At 38.3% G+C, this 22,432-nt stretch overlaps 1 protein-coding gene across 3 annotated transcripts in view; it reads left to right on the forward strand.

The window, feature by feature from the left end:
* MAGI3 (membrane associated guanylate kinase, WW and PDZ domain containing 3) overlaps positions 1-22,432 on the forward strand; it is a 254,677-nt gene that overhangs the window by 131,265 nt on the left and 100,980 nt on the right. For all 3 annotated transcript variants that reach the window (XM_040471346.1, XM_040471344.1, XM_040471345.1), the window contains exon 2: positions 21,207-21,323. In XM_040471346.1, the coding sequence (XP_040327280.1) occupies positions 21,207-21,323 (117 nt within the window). The remainder of the gene's footprint in view (positions 1-21,206; positions 21,324-22,432) is intronic.

Consider the following 22,432-nt stretch of genomic DNA (forward strand, 5'->3'; position numbering starts at 1 on the left):
TTGGGATGCCATTACCTGTAGTGGATATAATTAGGTCTTGTATATATACTACCTTCCTAGTTATGTTTGTATATGCATGTATATTTTTAAAGCCATGGTTTCATGTTGATATCTGTGCAGATTTAATACCACAATCCACTGTGGTGTTTTCTGTCTTCCACCAAATACCTTGGGTTCCTAATATCATTTCCATAACTACCTATTTGTTTTATCTAACAGTACAAATAAAATAGGTTCAAAACTACATGAACTAATATTAATACTCCAACCGTCACGTGAACTTGAAGACTTCTTTGTAATTTTGTTATCCTTAGACTATGTCCCAGTATTTATGCCAGAGTACTATATTCAAAAGTGACTTGAAATATTTTTTGTCTTCATGTGGTTATGTTACCAACCTGATATGCAGTTAAATTGGTTTATTTCCACTTGTTTTCAGCGTTAAGGTTTGCCTATTTAGATTTTTTTTTACTTAGTTTTATTCTCTTGAATGTATAAAAACATTTGAATGGTTCAGAAGTCAAACTATATTAAAAAGTAGAGTTAGAATTTTACTTCCATTTTCTGTCTCTACCCCCTACCTTACCTCTTTCACCACTTCCATGGTAGGTGACCATTTTTATTAATTTCTGGCTTAGCCCCCCAGTGTTTCTGTTTGTTATTATGTAACTGTAACTCTAACTGTCCCTGGTTTTGTTTTGTTTTTGTTTTTCTTACGCCCTGGTTGTATCATTTTATACTCTGCAGCGGCAAACCTGGTATATTTGATGCCTGGAGCAGGTAATTTTGAATACATCCCTCTTCTATATGATAAAATTATTTTCAGTAATAACCATGAAATGAACTATAATAATGGTAGAAACAAAATGGAAACAAATTATTTTATTGAACATTTGAATATATAATCATGCTAGTAAAAGTAAATTAAAAATAAAATAAGTGGAATATTATAGAAAATGTTTATACTAAAGTATCTCTGCCAGAAAATTCATCTTAAATTTCTATTACATTTGATTAAAAAAAAAGGGGGGGGCACCTGGGTGTGGCTCAGTCGGTTGAACATCCGACTTCGGCTCAGGTCATGATCTCACAGTTTGTGGGTTCCAGCCCCGCATCAGGCTCTGTGCTGACAGCTCAGAGCCTGGAGCCTGCTTTGGATTCTGTGTCTGTCTCTCTCTCTCTCTCTGCCCCTGCCCTGCTCTCTCTGTCTGTCTGTCTCTCTCTCTCTCTCAAAAATAAAAAAATAAACATTAAAAAAAAATTTAAAAAAAAACAAACCAACTCCTGAAGTTTTTCTTGTTCTGCAGTGTCAGAGAAAATGACTTAATGATTGCAGACTTGATCCGCTAGTGTGTAAACAGGCATTCAAATAAACATTGCCCCTTTTGATTTCTTCTAGTAATAGCAACAACTTTGTTGTCTCTCCTACCATTCTTCAAAATGTGATTCTTTTTTCTTTGAAATGTCCATTTCCTTACATTTTGTTGTTGTGTAGTTAATGACCTTAACCACAGTTTCCGTGCACTGTTCTTTAAATAACTGTTTTTAAAGCTTTGTGTTTTATTGTTCATTGTGCGACGCTGATTCCAGCTGTCTGGAAGTATTTTTGGGCCTGATTAACTCATCTAAAACTTCCTACCAGGAAAAAAAAGATAACCTAGAAAGGAGAAATAGCATACAGCTGTCCTTGTTTATTTGGAATCTATTGTTTAAATACCGGAATATGTAGTATATCATAGGGCTCAAGACAAACTGTACTAAAGTGGAACCATTTCAAAACGTTACAGACTTAATTTCTGAAATGAATATGTAGCATTGAGCCCATGTATATCAGAGGCTAAACTGGGAGTTCTCCAAATCAACTTCCATATGTAATTCAGTGTTTAAGAAATAAGTAATACAAATGTCTAATTTGAGCTTGCATAATGTTTTTAACACACAACAGCAACCACAGCAATTATTTAGAATTAGGAACAACAAAAGATTATTTTAGGGAATGTTTCATTGCTTGTGTTTTTAAAAAAATTGCTGGCACATGATGATAAGCAAGTCTACTTTAAGTTTTGGTTTGTAAAATCTCTATAGACAATGTTCTTTCTTATTGTGGGCACCTGGCATGGTCTCTTTCCACCATCCCACTCTTGGTATGCCACCACACCCACCAACAACATATAAAAATGCCCGTTTTTTCACAACCTCAGCAACGGTGTTGAGTGTTTCATCAGTCCAATGGGTAAAAAATGCTCAGTGTTTTAATTAGCATTTATCTTGGTATGAGGGAAGTTGAGTATCTTTTTAGAAGTTTAAAGGCCATTGCATTTCTTTTCCTGTACTTGAATCTTTTCTTTTGCCAATTTTTTTTTTTTTCTAGTGGCTTCCCTCCCTTTTCAGTTTATAAAAAAAGAATTCTGTAGTTAAACAGAAGTTCTATAGGGGGAAAAGAGCAGCTACAATCTTAGACTAAATTAACTGTCTTTATGGGAAGCTTTAATACATAACATGTTATTAATAGAAATCTGTTTCCCCCTTTCAGAGAGCATAGTGAGGCCCTCTCGAGGAACTAAAACAATCACATATGTATTAGTCTGGTAAATCTATAATTGGGAAAGCAGTGCATTTCAAATTGGACTCTACAGTCTTATCTATTTTTATACAAGGAATTCCTCATAAATGTTTTTGAAGATAGAATTCTGTTTTTACAAAAATATTTAAACCACTGATGTAGAGTTATTTAAAATTTTTGAATGCATATACCATTGATTGATGACAAATATATAATTATGGCTAAAATAATTAGAAATCATTAACTTAACAAAATCAGTTCGATTGGTTTCTTCACCATTATTAATTGAATTGACTAGATAATTTAGTAAAAATAGTTATCACATATATATAGCCTTACTACTTAACTGTTATTCACTCTTGTATAAGAAAAATGGTATATTTCATTTTTACAGGGCCAACTATGAATCTTTTTGTATGTCAGGTTTTCATTAAATTTTTATATTATAAACATACACAGCTTCCCAGAAACAGAACTGAACATGTTTTCATGTCTGCAAATTCCCTTTCAGTCATTATTAATGTATATGTTTTTGTCTTCATAGTTATAAACGGTATAGCTAAATATTTGTGTTTTGGCTTTTTCTAGTTTTATTGTTTTTAATTGTAAAAATAGTAACAACATTTATGACAAAAATTTAAGGTACGATCTTATCACTAACAAGTATTTAATATTTTGCCAATTTGTCTTATAAGATCTCATCTAAATTAATCATATCTGACTCTTTAAAAGCCCTTGATAAATGAGAATAATTTTCTTTGGGCACCTGGGTGGCTCAGTCAGTGTCTGACTCAGTTAAGTGTCCCACTTAGTGTCCCAGCTCAGTGTCCCACTCAGTTAAGTGTCTGAGTTTGGCTTAGGTCATTATCTTGCAGTTCGTGGGTTTGAGCCCCATGTCTGGCTCTGTGCTGTGTGGAGCCTGCTTTGGATTCTGTGTCACCCTCTCTGCCCCTCCCCTGCTCATGCTCTGTCTCTCTCTCTCTCTCTCTCTCTCTCTCTCTCTCTCTCTCTCAAAAATAAACAAACATTAAAAAAAATTTTTTTTAAAGAATAATTTTCTTTTCGGTGTTGGTTTTTGTCATCTGCTGGTCCTTTTCTTAAATAGGATAGGTAGTATTTTCAAGAGCATCAGAAATGAACTCGGTTTTAGTTTTAGATTTAAACTTTAACAAAGTGTATGTGAAATTTACTGAGGTTAAGGCACAGATGAATCATATTATTTCTTGGGAAGTAGTGAAACATTAATTCCTGCTGTGTGTATTATGAAAGTGCCTGAAATGTTGGTAACAAGGTGATATGTATACTCATAGGTTTTTGAGGAGCCACAAAGAATTGATGTTAGTATTGAACTTACCACAGACTTTTTCCAACCTGATTGTGATCAATTTATGTTTTTCTGTAAAGCAGTAATTTTTGACTTTCCACCAGGAAAAATAAGGTAGTTTGTGGATTGTGCCTGCTTCCGTTGTTTATTGGTCGAGTTACCTTGCTTTGGTCTCTTGTTTTCTTCTTCATGTGTCATGTTACCTGTTTGTCTTTTCATCACAGTAGCAGTATGATGTAGCTTTTGCCAGCAGCAGCTCTAAATTACAAGGTTTTCTTTCACTTTCAGACCTAGACTTCTGGGTTTCTCCTTTCATTGTTCTCTGAAGAAAAGATGGTTAGGTGAAAAAAATATTTTTTTCACTGCCACCCCACAGTTCTGGAAGAGTCTTTGTTGCCAAGCAAATCACATCCTGTCTTTCATCAGGGAGTTGTCACCTTAATCTTTCTTGATTTTGACTCTTTATTTTTATTTTATTAAAAAATTTTTTAGTGTTTATTTTTGAGAGAGAGAGAGAGAGAGAGAGAGAGAGAGAGAGAGAGCTAGAGAGTGTGACTGGGGGAGGGGCAGAGAGAGGAGACACAGAATCCAAAACAGGCTCCAGGCTCTGAGCTGTCAGCACAGAGCCCAGTGCGGGGCTTGAGCCCATGAACCACGAGATCATGACCTGAGCCGAAGTCGATGCTTAACTGACTGAGCCACCCTGGCGCCCCTGGATTCTGACTCTTTAAATATCTATCCTTTCTTTTGGGAAGCTTAGAGCTCTCCCCACCCAAACAAAAAACTAAAAGAATTTAAATTTGTGTCTTTTTGGTGCTGTTGCTGGTTTCCTTTTTCTTGAGACAACGGTGACCCTTTCTATTACCAGTCTCCTTTCTTTTAAACTCTTCAGGTTTTCAACTACACTCCTTGTGTATTAATTATTCATTTTTTTTCTCCTTCAGGGACTCCTGTAATTTGAAGTTTGAATTCTAGCACTCTGCAAATGTACAAGCATTCACTTCATGTCTTGGTTCGTTGCTTATGTTCAGTGCATGTTTCTTAAGTCAGCCTCCTAGTTCCCCAATCCAATTTTCTGCTGCGCTCATTCTTCTATAACCACTTCTGGTGCCAGTATTAATTAGTTTGTGGCTAAATTTGTTCTTTGCTGGGTCTCAGTGCCCTTCAGCTATTCTCTCGTCTCTTGAGTCCACATTGTTGCCAGAATGATCCATCTAAAACACGTCCGGCTATGTTGTGCTCCCTTGGTAAAATTTTTAGTGTCTTCTTCACTACAGAGTAATGTTCCAACACTTTAGTGTCCTAAGCAAAGCCTTCCGTTACCCGAGTGTCCCACGTGTGTCACCAGTTTTATAATCTGCCGCCTCTCTCTGCTTTTTACTCCCATGCCGCTGGCATGTTCTTCCCATGCCGGGAATGCCTACCGTGCTTCCTTTTCCATTCTCCCCATCCATCTGCCCAGCCTAGATTAACTGGCTTTCCCCATCAAAGACAATTATTTATTTCCTCTGGCTGCATACTCTTGTGTACCTTCCACATGTTGCTTAGCTGAGTTTTGTAGTTATTTGTTTATCCCGGTCTGTGACACCATAACATCAGGGCAGGTACTACCTTGTGATTTTTATAGCCTCAACACTAACACAGTGCTTGGTGTTTTCTTTTATCACCCTCTTGTCTTTTGGGTTTATTTGCTTTAAGGGAGAGGCTGACCTCTCTCCTATCTTTCTATTTTTTTTTTTATCTTTCTTATGGGAAATATTTTTATTGTAGTCAGGCTATCTAATTGTTTTTCTCCAGTCTGTTTTCTGTGTAATTTACTAATCTTTAAGATGTGGTCTTACAGTAACTGGTCCTAAATCACGATATCGTACTCAATCCCTGGGTCAGGGTTCAGAAACCAGTTCTGTGAGTGACCTGTTAAACACCCAGTCACCCTATTCATTTGAATAATCAGATTACAGGCATAAGTCTGTACGGACTAACTTCTCTAGCCTAATTGTTTGGTCTCAAGCCTGGGATGGTGCTCCAACCCTGACAATGTGTTTCTACTTATGCAGCCCTGAAATTTGAAAGCCAGCTGTACTCAGCCAGGGTGGTCTTCTCCTGTTTTTATTGTTTACCTCCAAGATTATATTGTGCTCTAATTCTTAAACACTTAAGAAAAAGGGGGAAAAAAACTTCATAGACTTCTAAAAAATGGTATGCTTTGCGGTTTTTTTTAAATCAACCTCTCAAACAACATAGAAAAGTACAAAGATGAGGGTAAAAATCATTTAACATCTCACCATTCAGATGTGAGCACATTTTAGAATATAGTTTTACAGACAGGCACATAAAAAATGTGTACCTAGTTCAAAAGTGCACTGAATGTTGCACTGAATGTTGCTCTGTAGCTTCCTCTTTTTACTCAACAATGTGGTTGGATTCTATTATACATCAGTGTTTGAAGAGGTGTTTGGTTTATGATTTACTCACCGATTACCTATAGTTGGACTTTTAAATTCCTTGTAGATAAGGCTGCAGCGAACACTCATCTGGTACTTTTGTTTACGTTTATGTGTGAATGGAGCTTTAGTAGAGCTCTTCCATCAGAAGATACGCAAATACATAGCACAGATATTGCCACAGTGCCCTTGAGAAAGGTTGTAGCAACCTTCCACATCAGTAGTGCCTGGGTTTCTCATTGCCCCACACCAGATGGTGTCTGCCTCGCTATCATCTCAAATGACATGCCCCAAATCATAACTTAATTCCTTGCTTCAATTCCCAAAACCATTCCTTCCCCTTTCTACTTTTTTTTTTTTTTTTTTTTTTTTTTTTAATGGAACTCAAACTCACCTGATGATTCAAGTTAGAGACCTGAAGTGATCTTTTTTGGTCTCTTTTTCTCTGACTCTTCTCATCAAGTAGATCGCCAAGGCTTAGGGGTTCTAGTCACAATATCACATAAATCCAAATATTAGGAGACCCTGGAGTTAAGCTATCCCACGGTTTTCTTAAAGACACTTTTAAAAAAATATCCGTTGGTTAGGCAATAGGAATCTAAACTTTTAGGGCTAGAATCAAATTCTACTTTTAATATCTATGTATATAAAATATAATATCTACATATTAAATATGTATATATGTTTATTGTGTTAAAAAAATTTTTTTTAACATTAATTTTTCAAAGACAAAACCAAGACATAAAAAAAAAAAAAAAAAAGACAGAGACAGAGCACTAGTGGGGGAGGAGCAGAGAGAGAGAGGGAGACACAGAATCCGAAGCAAGCTCCAGGCTCTGAGCTGTCAGCACCAAGCCCGATGCAGAGCTTGAACTCACAAACCATGAGATCATGACCTGAGCCGAAGTCAGACACTTAACCGACTGAGCCACCTAGGCGCCCCAATATATATGTTTTATTTTTTTACAGAGATTGAGAGGGGGAAGAGGCAGAGAGAGAGAGGGAGACACAGAATCTGAAGCAGGCTCCAGGCTCTGAGCTCTCAGCAGGGCCCGTTGCGGAGCTTGAACTCACGAACCATGAGATCGTGACCTGAGCCGAAGTCGGCCGCTCAACTGACTGAGTCACCCAGGCACCCCTTGTTACATATATTTAAAATTTAGAAATATTTTTCCCACTATTTCGTGTAAAAATTTTGTTCCAGCTCTTCACCATGCATCTTGAGTATTTTGTCAGCACGGGGATGAGTCACGTAACATGGTTTTCCAGAACACCTCCTCCTCCCTTCCCTCCAACTTGCTTGAGATACTGTGTCTTTTAAATCTGTGTATAATGCTGTCCCAGCCACAAGTAGAATTAGGGTAGAATTTTTTCCCTCACTTTTTCTGTTGACATATATTTATGATCTCATAACCTAAGTATGGACTGAGTCACTTTTTTCAAGTGATCATTGAAAGATTGCTTGACAGTAACATCTACCACATGCAACTGTGAAGTAATACCCCAAGGAATAATTACTAAATCTTCTCACTTTATCCCCCCCCCCCCATTTTTATCCTCCTCAGCCCCACCTCTCTTAGCAGTTGTATCAGATTATCTCTGCCCACAGTTGTTGTTGGTTCTGGCTAACATGTCTTCTCCAGACAATACTTTGTATTTTTTTTAAATAAAATACTTTGTAGATCATTCTGTAATCTGAGACTTTGCAAGGTTCAAATATAAGACACCTCCTTTGAAGGACAGTGTTTGGCATTGAAAAACCCTTCATATGGGTGGGTGTACACAGTGAATCTCAAATTCATCTGTTTTTCTTCTCCAACACTGATCTGAATCCCCTCTCACCTGGACAGTGACCCTCACCTTTTCACTGCATGCCCCGTAGCTATTTTTGGCTCCTTCCCCTGTATATTTCTCCAGTTACCTTTTAATATGACCATTCGCTCTTGTTACTTCTCTGCTTAAAGCCCATCAGTGCTATTTCATCGGTACCTTTCTTATGTCCCTGGGTTCCTCTTGGCTCTTCCCATTAGCACAGGAACTCTCCAACTTGATGTAGAAGCATCTGTCCTCTGTAGCATCAGATGTCTGGTGAGGTGTAGGATATAGGGAGGGAGCCAGAGCAGAAGGCAGCCACATTTTGGGACCTTGGTCACTGTTTCTCTCAGAACTTTGTCTCCTGCTGTTAGGAATGGGGAGGAACAGCAGCTCATACATGTTGTGTTTTGGAGGTCAACATGGTATCATTCCACTCTCAAGGCCACTCAGGTCTGCAGCTCTGAAGTGGGTTTGCCTACTGCCATTATACTTGCCACTTAAGATCCTAGGACAAAAGAAAAATGGCCGTGCTTGGTCAACGCCTTCTTCCTTCAGCCCTGTTACGAGAGACCCTGTGAGCTGGGGATGCTGTTGGGGGCCCTTCTGAATGTTTTCTACTCAGACTCTGCAGAATGTGTTGGGCTCACAAGCTAAGAGCATTGCATATCCGCTTTTGGTATTTTCTCAATTTAGTCCAGATTGTTTTGTATCCTTTAAAGTTTAATGTTGAATGGACAGAAAGTAGCTTTTTTCATTTTTTTTTAAGATTAATTTTTTATAGAGTCTTTCTAATTTCTTCTTGATAGCTTCATGGCTTTCATTCTAATGGATATCCATAGCTTATTCAACTTAAAATTAATTCTAGTATAATTAATATACAGTGTTACATTAGTTTCAGGTTTACAATACAGTGTTTTTTCCTTCTATTTTTGATTATTCCTCATTTTGTTCTATCTTAGAGAGAGAGGTCTTCTTTTTGTAAAAGTGACTTATATTGCCATGACCCAGAAAACTCTCTTTCAGTACTTAAACTGAAATTCAGAACTATCAAGCTAGATAATGACATTTAGTGCCCTTGATTGTGGTTCTTACAGTGCAGTTTCTTAGTTTTGACTAATTGATGTTGAAATTTATAGAAATTCCATGGTCTTTTGGAATAGATTTCTTGCCATTGGTTTAGATTAAGGGTGCTGATTTCTTTCTTCTTTTTTTCCTTCTCATCCTTTAATGGGATATGGGAGACTGGAGATCTTCTGACACTTCATTTATGTTGACCTTTTCTGGAAGGTCCTGATTCACTCAGCGTTTTAGGTAGGGTGAGTGGGGGAGAGGATTTTTAGTGGAGAGATATGAATAGAGGGACACACTTAGAAGTGGCCATTTATCCCCCAAAATGTTTCTTTGGAATTTTGACATTTTTCATAACCATATTTTGTAAGGGTCACTTTAAAAATCTTTTAAACTATATAGCTGATTAAACATAGAGATTAGAGACTCAAATGGGAAACACTTAAATAATTTTGTTTAATGAATGTTGATTCTCACTAGAGTCAGATCACTTTTGTTGTATATTAGAATTTGTAGGACCTTTAACCATCTACTTGAGAAAATTTCTAAGGATCAGTATAAATTCATATATTTAAAAGCTATCAGAGGAAAAGAGGCTATTAAATTGCTTTATTTTTTATTTTTATTTTTATTAAACAAATTTTTTTTTTAACGTTTATTTATTTTTGAGACAGAGGGAGACAGAGCATGAACAGGGGAGGGGCAGAGAGAGAGGGAGACACAGAATCCGAAACAGGCTTCAGGCTCTGAGCCGTCAGCACAGAGCCCGATGCGGGGTTTGAACTCACGGACTGTGAGATCATGACCTGAGCCGAAGTCGGACGCTTAACCGACCAAGCCACCCAGGCGCCCCTTAAATTGCTTTTTTAATAGTGATTGATTATTAGCCTGCCCTCTGAACCCAGAGGTTGAGATTGTTTACATAATCATGTATCTTAAAAATACAGTGGGAATTCTCTAATGGTCACTGTTTTGGTTATACTTCTAATCAATCACGTCTGTATTCCCCTTTCAGCTGTCTCGATCAGCTGTTGTAATGAAACTTTAGTTACAGAGCAGATTTTCCATCTCCAGTCGTGGACATTCTGTTGATGCACATAACTTTGATTTGCAAAAACTCCTGAACCCACTTATTCTGTTTTCAGGGAAAAATGACAGGGCACAATAGATGGCTTTGTACCCTCTTGTCAAAAGGATGAAGCATTAATACTATGACACAGATACTGGTGTGCCAACCAGGCACTGGTTATCTGGCGTTATGACAGGTTTACTAATGATTCCTGACATGAGTGTCACAAAGAAAAAATTGTAAGTAGCCACAGGACAGCACTTTACAAATACTGTTTTTCTTTAAGTACTAAATCTACATGATCCCATCAAATAAAGGCTTCCAAAAGAAAAGGACCCACTTTTGATGATTTATTCTTTATTTTTTCCCACTCTGTTCTCCTAGGAAGGTTCATTTTACTTTGTTCTTCCTGATATATGGCTTCTTAAGGGAAAATTGTGAATTTGTTGTGTCTTTTCCAGAGTGTTGACTTCTATCTTCCTTCCCTTACTTCCCCTTACTTATCTGACTTCCTTACTTAATGTAGGTTTTAGTTCTATAGCTTGTTTATCAATTGAGCTTCAGGTAAATGCAAAATGGTTGCAGTTTAACCCACTATGGTGAGAATAATACTGATTAAAAACAAATGATTAAGGGAAAACCTACACAAACAGTTTCAGCAGCCACATGGAACTTTGGCACATTTTTTCTCATAATGGTCCACCGAGTCAGGCTTCCTTTTCTGCTCCTGACCTTTGAAAGGCACAGGTTTTGAAAATAGAGTCTCGAGTTTCTAAAAATTTTTTCTCATTATGGACCTAGGTTTTTCACTGTAGAATTGAATGTACAAAAACCATGCGGAAAATAGTTTTTAAAGAAAACATTTAAAAAAATTACCCAATAGGGGCACCAGTTAAGCACCCAGCTTTGCCGCAGGTCAAGATCTCGTAGTTTGTAAGTTTGAGCCCCGCGTAGGGCTCTGTGCTGACAGCTCAGAGCCTGGAACCTGCTTCAGATTCTGTGTCTCCCTCTCTCTCTGCCCCTCCCCAACTCATGCTGTCTTTCTCTCTTTCAAAAATAAACATTAAAAAAAAAATTTAAAAATTAGCCAACAATTAGACCCTGCAGTAATACTCATAAGTATTATTAAGTATTTATCAGTTTGTCTTATATACGTCCCTTAGTTTTTTATTTTGCATATCCTGTGATTGTTTCAGTTTGAGGTCACAATGAATATCTGTGTCATGATCTGCTTTTCCCATTTAAGCTATATCATGAGCATTTGGCCACATTTTTTATACTGAAAACATTATGGTTTTTTTTTAACATTTTTTAAAGCTTTATTTATTTTGAGAGAGACAGAGACAGCACGACGGGGGCAGAGAGAGAGGGAGAGACAGAATTCTAAGCAGGCTGCACACCACCAGCAGACCCTGACCCAGGGCTTGAACTCACAAACCGTGAGCTCATGACCTGAGCCGAAACAAAAAGTCGTTCGCTTAACTGACTGCACCGCCCCGGTGCCTCTGAAAACATTATTTTTAATGATGCTGCTTACTGAAAGGTTTTCTTTGAGAATTACAGGAAAAGTATTTTTCTGCAATGAATTCCATTTAAAAGTCTATCAGTGTAGCAGCCACATTATTTAAAGCGTCAGCGTGGTGTGTTTAAGAGAAGTACGTACTCAGCACTGTGCTAGGCATTGTGGAGAATGGAGAGGAACAACACATAGTCCCTGACTTCCCCCAGGCTTAAGACCCGGTGAGGGATGCCAAGCGTGCCCCACTGTTCTGTAGCAAGAACCAGCAGGGAGGAGAGATGAAAACAGGAGCTTCTTACTGCGGACTTCAGAGTTCCCCTCGGGTCTGGGCTTCAAAGAGCAGGTGGACGAGTGGCCAGCACGCGCGCCTTTTGCTCTGACAGTTATTTATACGTACACAACCCCCAGGGGGTGCCAGGTAGAGTAGACAAAGCCGAAACTGGAGGTGGAGGTTGGAAGGGTAGGGCAGGGTGTCAACAGGACTGGTGTAGTTGCCTCAGGAGTAAGAACACACAAAGGTACAGCAGCATTTTCCTCTGGGGCACCAACCCTTTAACTTTTAATTCAGATCCCTGGCCTTGCAGCAGAGTTTTCTTGTTTTTGGGGGGTGGGGGGGTGGGGTGGGGTGGGAAATGCTTATTATTGCAAATGTATCCTACATTGAAATACTTGCTTTATTTAAACAAATAAAAGCCATAAAAACTTTAAGAAAAGGCATGATAATGTGTTTTACTTATACATAATTTGAATATAATGAAGCAATTTCAATGCTGCATTAACATTGAATTCTACATGTAATGAGCAGTATTAGGCTTTTAGGAAAAATATATTTAGTTTGGTACAGTTCAGAGATTTTTTCAGACATAACAAGCAATGTAAACCAAAGAATTGTTTCTTTAGCTATGCTCTTGCTTCTTCTGATTGTAAATGCATTAAAAACAATAATACTGAAAGGAGGGAAGGTGGAAAGGAAGGGAGGGAGGGAGGGAGGAAAAAAAAGGGAGGGAGAAAAGGAAACTTGTCTAGGGTGTACAGGGCAAGAACCAGGTGCATACCAGCAGACTTGACCTCAAACTGCCAGCGATGTAGGACCCAGGGCAGTGAGATGAAATCTGATCCATGTATTTTTGATGGCTGCTTCCAGGAACCAGTGGAGAATGGACACTCCCATTTTAACAGTGTACTATTGCCATAATTTGTAATATAGGCAAAAAATGTGATTTCTGACAGAGAAAGACAAATACTCTATGTTCTCTTATTTGTGGAACCTAAGAAAGTCAGACTCCTAGAAATAGAATGGTGGTTGCCAGGGGCCGCGGGAAGGGGAAATGGAGAGATGTTGGTCAATGGGTACAAACGTCCAGCTGTAAGATGAGTAAGTTCTGGGCAACTGTAAATGAAATAACACGGTGACTGTAGCTATCGTGACTGCACCTAACAGGGTAACTATAACTATTGGTACTGTACTGTAAACTTGAAAGTTAAGAGAATAGATCTTAAAACTTATCACACACACAAAACAATGGTAAGTATTACTAGGGGTGGGGCTGGGGGGGGGAGATGCAGGTGCTAAGTAACCTTATTGTGGTAACAATTTCACAACATTTATGTGTATCAACTCATCACATTGTTTGTATATCTTAAACTTACTTGTGTTATATGTCAATGATATCTCCATAAAGCTGGGAAAAAATAAACACTGAACGTGACCTCCGTGAGCAGGAGACTTTTCTTCTGACTGTTGAGGTGGCAGGAATAGTCTGCAGAAAATGGCAGCGTTATTTGACTGCTTCAGTCTGTGTTTCTTCATTGTGTCTCGTGAGAGTATGGGACACTGACCAGTTGGAAAAACTGAAATGGCTCAAGGGATTCCAGAGTATTTCATGCTTTTCAGAGTTGGGACTGAATAAGAATTTAATTATATAAATTATTTTTTTTTAATTCATTAAGGTCCTATTTTCCTGTAATGACAGAGGCATTTCCAGATTTACAGAGATCTCAGGGGCACCTGGGTGTCTCAGTAGCCTAAGTGTCCAACTCTTGGTCTCGGCTCAGGTCATGATCTCACGGTTCGTGAGTTCAAGCCCTACATTGGGCTCTGCGCTGACAGTGCAGAGACTGCTTGGGATTCTCCCTCCCTCTCTCTTTCTGCCCTTCCCCCGCTTATACTCCCTCTATCTCAAAATAAATAAAATAAACTTAAAAAATATTTACAGATGGGTCTTCCAACTTGATAACAGTGAAGATGCTCTTACAGATAGAGGACGGAACAGAAAAATGAGATGGCATTTGAAATATAGAAAATAGAGGTGACCAGTAGGAACATATCTATAGTTGTTAGCTTATAGCAGTTATTAAGGGCCTTGGTGTTAATTTTTTTTTTTCAACATTTATTTATTTTTGGGACAGAGAGAGACAGAGCATGAACGGGGGAGGGGCAGAGAGAGAGGGAGACACAGAATCGGAAACAGGCTCCAGGCTCCGAGCCATCAGCCCAGAGCCTGATGTGGGGCTCGAACTCCCGGACCGCGAGATCGTGACCTGGCTGAAGTCGGACGCTTAACCGACTGCGCCACCCAGGCGCCCCAAGGGCCTTGGTGTTATATGAAAGTCAGTTGATGTTCTTATTGTTGTAAGGTGCTAGTCAACTCACTGGTCCCTGGAGCTCTTGTCTCAGCCTGTGTGAACTCTTCCTCACTTTCTAAGAACCAGCTATACTGGATTTCTCTTAGTTCCTCTGAGCACTGTGTCCCTTCCCACCTTGAGTAAAGTATCTTTGCATGTCCTACTCCCTCAACTCCCCTGCCCACCCCCCCCACAAAAAAAAAAAACACCTTTTTTTTTTTTTTTGGCCTAGCTGGTTCCTGTTTATCTATCCTTCAGGTTTCAGCTCCAGTGTAACTTACTTAGGGATGTCTTCCCAGACTGCCCAGACTTGGCATCTAGATTGGAGATTCGCACAGTGTTCTGTACTGATCTTTCATGATGCCCTTGTGTTTGAAATGCTGCCTTCTGGGATGCCTGGGTGGCTCAGTCGGTTAAGCGTCCAACTTCAGATCAGGTCGTGATCTCGCCATTTGTGAGTTCGAGCCCCACGTCAGTCTCCTGCTTTCAGCACAACTCTCATCGAATCCCCTATCCCCCTTTCTCCTTGCCCCTCCAAATAAATAAACATTAAAAAATAAATAAAAATAAACAAACAAAAAAAACCCCCAATGTCTTTAATGTTCATCTTCCCTGCGAAACTTCAAGTTTCATTGGGTGCCCTCTCATTCACTGCTTTACCCACAAGTGCCTGCCACTCTGGACTCAGTGCATACTCATCTACACAATAGTTATGGCCCTTTCAAGGAAGTGTAGGCTCTTAAGAGGGAGCTCTCATTCGTTTGTACTCTCATAAGCCTCTACAAGGGGAGAGATTCATCAAAAGATACAGATAGATAGATGGATAGGTGTGGGGGACAGGCATTGTAGCATGGGGCTCCAGTGTAGATTCTGGAGCCAAACTGACTGGGTTCAGATTCCAGGTTTGCTACATTTAGTGATGTGACCTTGGCCAAGTTGCTTAATCTCCTTATACCTCAGCTCCTTCTCTGTAAAGTGGAAATAACGGGAACACCTACCTCAAAGGTTTGCTTGAAGAGTGAAAACACACAGCATGTAAGATGCATTTCTAAAACAGCAGTTCTAGTGGTCAGTGTTCTCTATTTCCCATTCTCTTCTCATTCTTCCATCTTCCCCCCAGAAAGAGCAGAAGGGTTTTGAGCTTTCTTCCTGCTTGGACTTGTTATCCCCAGTGGTGCTAGAACACAATAGATTTGAATGGTTAATTTAGCCTTATTTTGCATTTCGGGATAGCCACATAGCATTTTGTGAATCCACTTAAAAATATTAATAAAGAAAGAACAGAATTTGAGGAATTAGGGTATAAACTGTAATTAAACCTACTTTTAAACACTTACAGAGCATGCTGCTTCAATGAAAATTTAGTATTTTGAGTGTCGAAATCAGTTTCATGGTTTAAGAAACACAGTTTAGGATAAAGTTGTACAGAGACTATTAAAGAGTGCTGTATCAGATGAGGATTCTCTTCTCAAATTTCATGTATTCAAGGACAGAGAGGGTCAAATGAAAAATCAAAAATACAAAAGTAAACTGATTCACTCATTCTGTGTGCTAGATACGGGTATTAATCTGTAAAAACAAACCAAGGCTTGGCCCTCAGCTGACAAACTTCTGTGTTTAACAACTGTGTAAGATAATTTTGAATGACTTCTATGTCATAAAATATATTTTACTATGAAATATGTAGGTTGACTTTCTAGAAAAGTCTTGTTCAAATACCATTTGCACTTTCACAAACAAAAAGACTACCGCTTGATTTATTTTGTTTTAGGAGCACCCTGCCTTAACCAAGGAGCCGATATGGAGTATATAGATTTGGAGCCCCTTTGGAGCTTATGTAGATCTTCTTACCACTTTCATGGAGCTTTCTCCTACTTCTGTAGAGCTCACGAGGTGGAGGGAACAATAAAATACACTGCCAGGTCTAATGGGAAAGGACTAATGGTAACGTTAGTTGTATTGAGGTAGTTAGATTGAATGGTTGATTGGGGGAAGTCACTTGACTGTCATACAGTCACCATAGTAAGGAAGAGAACCAGGATGTGGTTATGCCCATACTTTTTGCCTTTGAGGAAAACAGATTTTTAAAAGTTTATAGCATCTCTAGGTGCGGTTCTAAGACTAGAGATTTCTAAAAGAAGAGTTATGTGAGGAATTCTTATGGGTACACAGAATGCACTGAGCAGCTCACAGTTTTTAAAAGATGTATATGATTGGGACACCCGAGTGGCTCAGTCGGTTAAGCTGTGAACTTGATTTCAGCTCAGGTCATGGTCTCATGGTTCATGAGATCAAGCCCCACCTAGGGCTCCATGCTGACAGTGCACAGAGCCTGCTTCTGATTCTTTCTCTGCCTCTCCCCTGCTCATGCTTACTCTCTTTCAAGATAAATAAACTTATAAAAAATTCTTAAAAGATGTATATGCTGACAAATGGAAGAAGCACATGATCACATTAATACAGAGCTAAGTAGACTGTAAGAAATGAACATTTAAGATTTTTCTTCTCTACAGGCCAGAGCTCAAAAGTAGCTAAGATACTTCAGAGAGCACGAAATGCTTTTAAGGTGATGTCTGGAGCAAGAACAACAGGAAGGAAAAAGGAAGTAGGCTTGCTTCGTCGGAAGATGTTGTTAATGTTAGCTGTTTGCAGGCAGAAATCAGACATTTACCATTCTTACTTCGCTTCCATAATCTGGAACTAGCAGAATTACTCTTCCAACAGTTAAAGGAAAACAAACAGCCTGAAATGGGAGAAATTAAATTAAAAAAAAATGAGGAGGTAGTAAAAGTTCCATTCACTTTAAACGAATGTACATTTTCAAAACTCAACTGAATCGCCTCCCGGGAGTTGAAGGCACTGAAGATTTTATCTCCGGGTTATTGTCAGTATTCTTTATGAAATCATGGGGAATGTGGAAAGTACCAGGAGACTGAAGAGAGGCAAATGTTCCAGTTTCCAAAAAGGCATGAAATGGATTGTGAAAAGCCAAGTCCACTTCCTTAACCTGAAACTGGCTAAATTTGAAGAGATTGAAAAAATATAAAATATTTTAAGTGTTTAGAAAAGAATAGGATGGTGACCATGAATCAGCGTGAATTTATACGAACGAGATATGCCAAACCAATCTCATTTTTCCCCCCGATTCTGTAATTACTACTGGATTAGAGAATAGTACAGTCATGTAATACCTTGACTTTAGCAAGTGGTTGACAAAGTCTCTTAGACTATCCTTACAGAAAAGGCAGTGAGATTTTGACAATTAGATTGATTTACAGCTGGTTCCATGGCCACAACCATGGGGTTTATCTAACTAATAACCTGTGTCTCTATACACGGATTCCTCAGAGAGAACTGCTATTGAATATTAATTTGAATATATTCAGAAAGTATGGATTTATACTTAGGAGTTCTTTTGACTAAAGATTTGTATTTTGAAACTTGAGTGCCTGGATTTATTCATATGATTGACATTTCGGTTACAGACTTTTCCACACCTGAGCTGTATTTGTAAGGTATATAGATCTATTTTTAAGTTCCGCGAATAAACTTATAAATCACTTAGAAGTCGGGGAATAATCTTAACACTTAAAGCAAAAGGCTGCCTGGATGGGCTGGGTGGCTGCCTAAATTATGAAGAATCTTTTCTCTTACTTGTTGAGTGACAACTGTATTAACCCCAAGTCAGTGTTTTTTTTATACCCTTGAAATGTCAAGTTTCTGTGAAACTCTGCCTAAATAAAAGACAGAAGTTTCTTTACAGCCTGATAATATAGATATACTCAGCCGTGTTTCTGTGAGTTAACGTTTCTGTTGGCCTTCTAGTAATTCCATAGTCATCTGCCTACTCCGGATATTTGTGTTTTATTTTTTTTAAAGCAAATTCCCTGGAATCCAGTCAAAGAGGGAGCTATAATATTCTGTCCCCTTACAGATGTTCCTTTGGTTTCTTGAGGCAAGGATGTCCATGATGACCACTACATCCAATGTATTTTACTATTAATTATTAATCTTAAAGAATGCCAACCCATATGAGTTGTTAATCTTTTATAATTGACATTTCAGTGATATTTGTAATATTTTGTCTCCAACTTTGAAGGTGCTGATAACTTTTTTGAATGGCTCGCACATTTTAAATAAAAGATCACATTTGTGAAACTGTCCCTCACCCTTTTCTTTGCAACTCTTTATCTCCCTGTTGCATCCAGAGTCTCCGCAGGGGTTGCGGGTGATAATTGAGAGTGCAGTTCCAGCCCTGATAATCCTGGGTACGATTCTTGGAATCTAGTTCTTTCTGCTTTACCTGGCCTCTCAGTCCTAAGATCTTGTAGGTCCTTGAAACAGAAAATGTGGTGTTTTAACTTCAATATCCACCTTAAGAAATCCCTGTATGCTGTAACTTGTGGTCTGTGATTTTTATTATGGCTCTGTCTTTCTTCATATCTAATTTAATGGATTAAATCTGTTTTAAATGGATTAAAATCCAATCTGAGTTCTTAGCATTTTATAGTTACCTCTGTGAGCTATACCATATGTTGCAATAAAGTTTCAAATTAAAAAAAAAAAACACCAAAATCTGAGTTAAAGAAAAAGTTTGACTCAGATTGTCTGTTTGAATTACAGAGGCATTATCCTTTATCCAAGTAGAGTGTATTCATGAAAATATGTCGGATAGCAGGCTTTTAGATATTGGAGCCTGTACTATAATATCTTAAATGGGAATAAAACAATGATGCATTCTCTCTCAATTCATAAACTCTAAACGCCTGCAAATATCACTAAGACTTCTCAGCACCTGTAAAACAATCCGCCAAAGGTTTTGGGTAATATTTATTACAAAGCATTTGGAACACACCTTACCTATTTATAAAATACTTAATAAACTCATTATTGGATATGTTTTTGTTCAATAAGAAATGAGACTGTACAGTACTGATTAGGAATTAGGTTTTTCTTTCACCCAGTAATGAGCAACTACCGTGATGAAAATGCAAAATGGCGTAATATGATTCCATCTGAATGGAACTCAGGTGGGTGGAGCTCCGGAATGCCCGGAAGAAGCAACTTCTGGGACCAGGGATTCTTCTGTGTTATCCCTGTAAATATCTGTCAGGCTTCCTTCTTTGATCACAGACCTGTCTCCCTTCCTCAGCATCTGTTTTTGGCAAGGCAAAACAGGGACTTTCTGGTTCGTGTTTATTAGTTTAGGATCCGAATGTTATCTCTACACTTTAGCAGCATCCTGGTTTTCTGCTTATATTAACACCATCTCATTTGGTTTTGCTTGTTTATACCTGTGAGAAAAGACCAAAAAGGGGGGGGGGGGAGGATTAGAAATGTTACATTATGGAATAATAGTTGAAAAAATTAACTGATATGCGGTAACCTTTTGCCTTATCTAACCTTGTCATAATTAAGCTGTTCCAAATAAACAAAGAGTGTATTTTAATCACCCAGTCATTTCTTACTCAGTACAGTAATCCATTCTGTCGTAACATTGCTCTTTGGTAATCACGTGAAGCCTTATCTAATGAACAGTGTTTGGATTGCTTTGATTTTCATTTCAAGTTCAACCTTTACTATAAATTCACTGCTATCAGATTCCTGCAGTCCTCCGTTTTTCTGCTTAACGTTTCTCTGAGAGCTCTAACAGTCCTCTGTTTAGCTCCCATTTTCCCCACAAATAAGAAAAAAAAAATCTGTCATTCTCTTATTTATTCATATTGGATCTAAGAGTCAAGTGAATGGACAGAAAATGCCTGTTCAGATAAGCAGAAGGTTCTGAGGTAGAGCCCATTTGGCTGACCAGTGCAGGTGGAAGCATGGTTGGTGAGGGGTTGGCATGAATGGTTTTGGGTCAGAGATGGCTAAAGCTAGAACACGTGGAAGTTTGGATTTTATTCCAAGTGCAATAAGTAGTCATGGGGGTGGGGTGGTGGTGGGTAGGCTAAACAGACTGGTGATTATTTGGTTTATGTTTGTAATCTCACTCTGGCTTCTGTGCAAATGGTGGGAACTGGAAGGAGGCAAGAATGGATGCAGGGAGTCTATTAGAAGGCTGTTACAGAATTCCAGATGGGAAATGATGCTGGCTCAGATTAGGGTGGAGGTGATGGGAATGGAGAGAAGTGGACAGTATGGGATATGTTTTGGAGGTAGAAATGACAAAAGTTGCTAATGGAGTGGATCTGGAGGATAGAAGTGAAAAGGAGAAATCGGAAACTTCTGATTTCTAGCTTTTGGGTTTGTTCTGCTGGGTTGACAGTGCTATTATTTGCTAAGACAAGGAAAACTAGCATGGAGGAAAACTTGGGGGAGGGTGGAATTAAGAGTTCTGTTTTCAAAAGTGAAGATTTGAGGTGCTTATTTGACTTTCAAACATATCTGCAATATACATGAATGAGTTTGGTGGCTTTGGAGCTGGGTGGACCTAGGTCAGGAATCGAGACGTAAGAACCTAGAAGTTACCTGTATGTAGATGGTATTTAAAGCCAAAGATGGAACTTACCTTGGGCATTTGTCATATTCTCTAACCTATACCTTCTCCCTCCCCTACTACTGTAAAATTATGCCCACATTATATATTACAGGTATGTATATTTTAGTACTATAATAGTTTGTTTTTAGCAAAACTTTGTTTTTAGTAAAATACTCTGGTTTTTTTTTTTTCCTGTTTATAGCTAAAAGCTTTAAGAGCAGTCAGTCACTGGCATCAGTATCTAACTGGAGATCTAACAGTTCTGTGTTTTTTTCTTCTGTGTTTTTTTTTTTTTTTGTAGGCAAAGTCATTAATAAAGATTTGCGACATTACCTGAGTCTTCAGTTTCAGAAAGGATCAATTGACCACAAGTTGCAGCAAGTGATCAGAGATAATCTCTACTTGAGAACCATTCCATGTAAGTATGAGATGGAACAAAAAGGAAAGGAGGCCGATGTATCCTTATTTAATTAATCAAACATGTAGAAATAATTCAGTAGAGTATCTCATATGAAATTGGGAAGACTAAGTTGGAACACTAGATTGAAACAAATACTGGATAAGGAGAAACGTTTTCAGAGGTCATGCAGGACTTGTGCTTTTAAAATAGAAAAGCTAGAAGATTCTATATTGTAACTTTTTTAAAAAGTCATTAGGCTTTAAGAGTTTAGGATTAACACAGGTACATTTTGCTAACCTGATTTTCTGTTATAAATCAGTTCCTAGAGTTTAGTCAGTAAGAAGACTTTTTTTCTTGCTCTCAATGCCTTGTACACTGAGGACAAACATTTTTGTATTAATTATTAGGACATTACTAATTTTAAGATCTGCCCCTCCTTCAAAGAAAAAAAAAGTAGCACGCTGTGGCGTCTTTGTGGTAATCCATTTTGAAGTTTTATCTAGATGTTTGTATATCTATTCCAGTTGCCATAGTTTTCATAGGACCTGGTTCTTGTTATAATGATGCGTGTGTGTGTGTGTGTGTGTGTGTGTGTGTATCACATAACAAGACCACGTATGCTTACGTTTTGGTTTTAGAGCAAGTTGGGGAACAACAAGCAGTAAACAATAAAAAGGCCTAAAATGATGTTCTAGTTTGTTTTCTTTTTCAATGTATTTGTAACTCCTTGTAGATAGTAGCTCTCTGAATGGCTCTGAAATTTCTTTATTTCTTTTTCTTGTTATTTACTCTTACACAGTGTCCAATCCATCACCAAGCCTTTCTAATCACGTTCCTTCAGTATCGATCCTCTGTGCTACCTTAGACCCTCACCCTTTCTTGCTTGGACTTTTTTTTCTTTTAAAACAAATAGAATTATGTAGCGGCAAAGAGCTAGGTAAAAAATCTAGATCCTTGGACAAGTTACTTGATTTTCCTGAGCCTCAGAATCTCCATATGTAAAATGTGAGTAACAAGAGATAACCTTACGTAGTTATTAGAATTAAAATGAGAACATGAATGCAAACCTCCTGTCCTGGAGTAGCCGTCAGTGTCTGTCCCCTTCCCCATTCGAGCTGCAACCTCGC

The sequence above is a fragment of the Herpailurus yagouaroundi genome, unplaced genomic scaffold (genome assembly GCF_014898765.1).
Source record: "Herpailurus yagouaroundi ecotype Mexico unplaced genomic scaffold, PumYag 77, whole genome shotgun sequence".
NCBI lineage: Eukaryota > Metazoa > Chordata > Mammalia > Carnivora > Felidae > Herpailurus > Herpailurus yagouaroundi.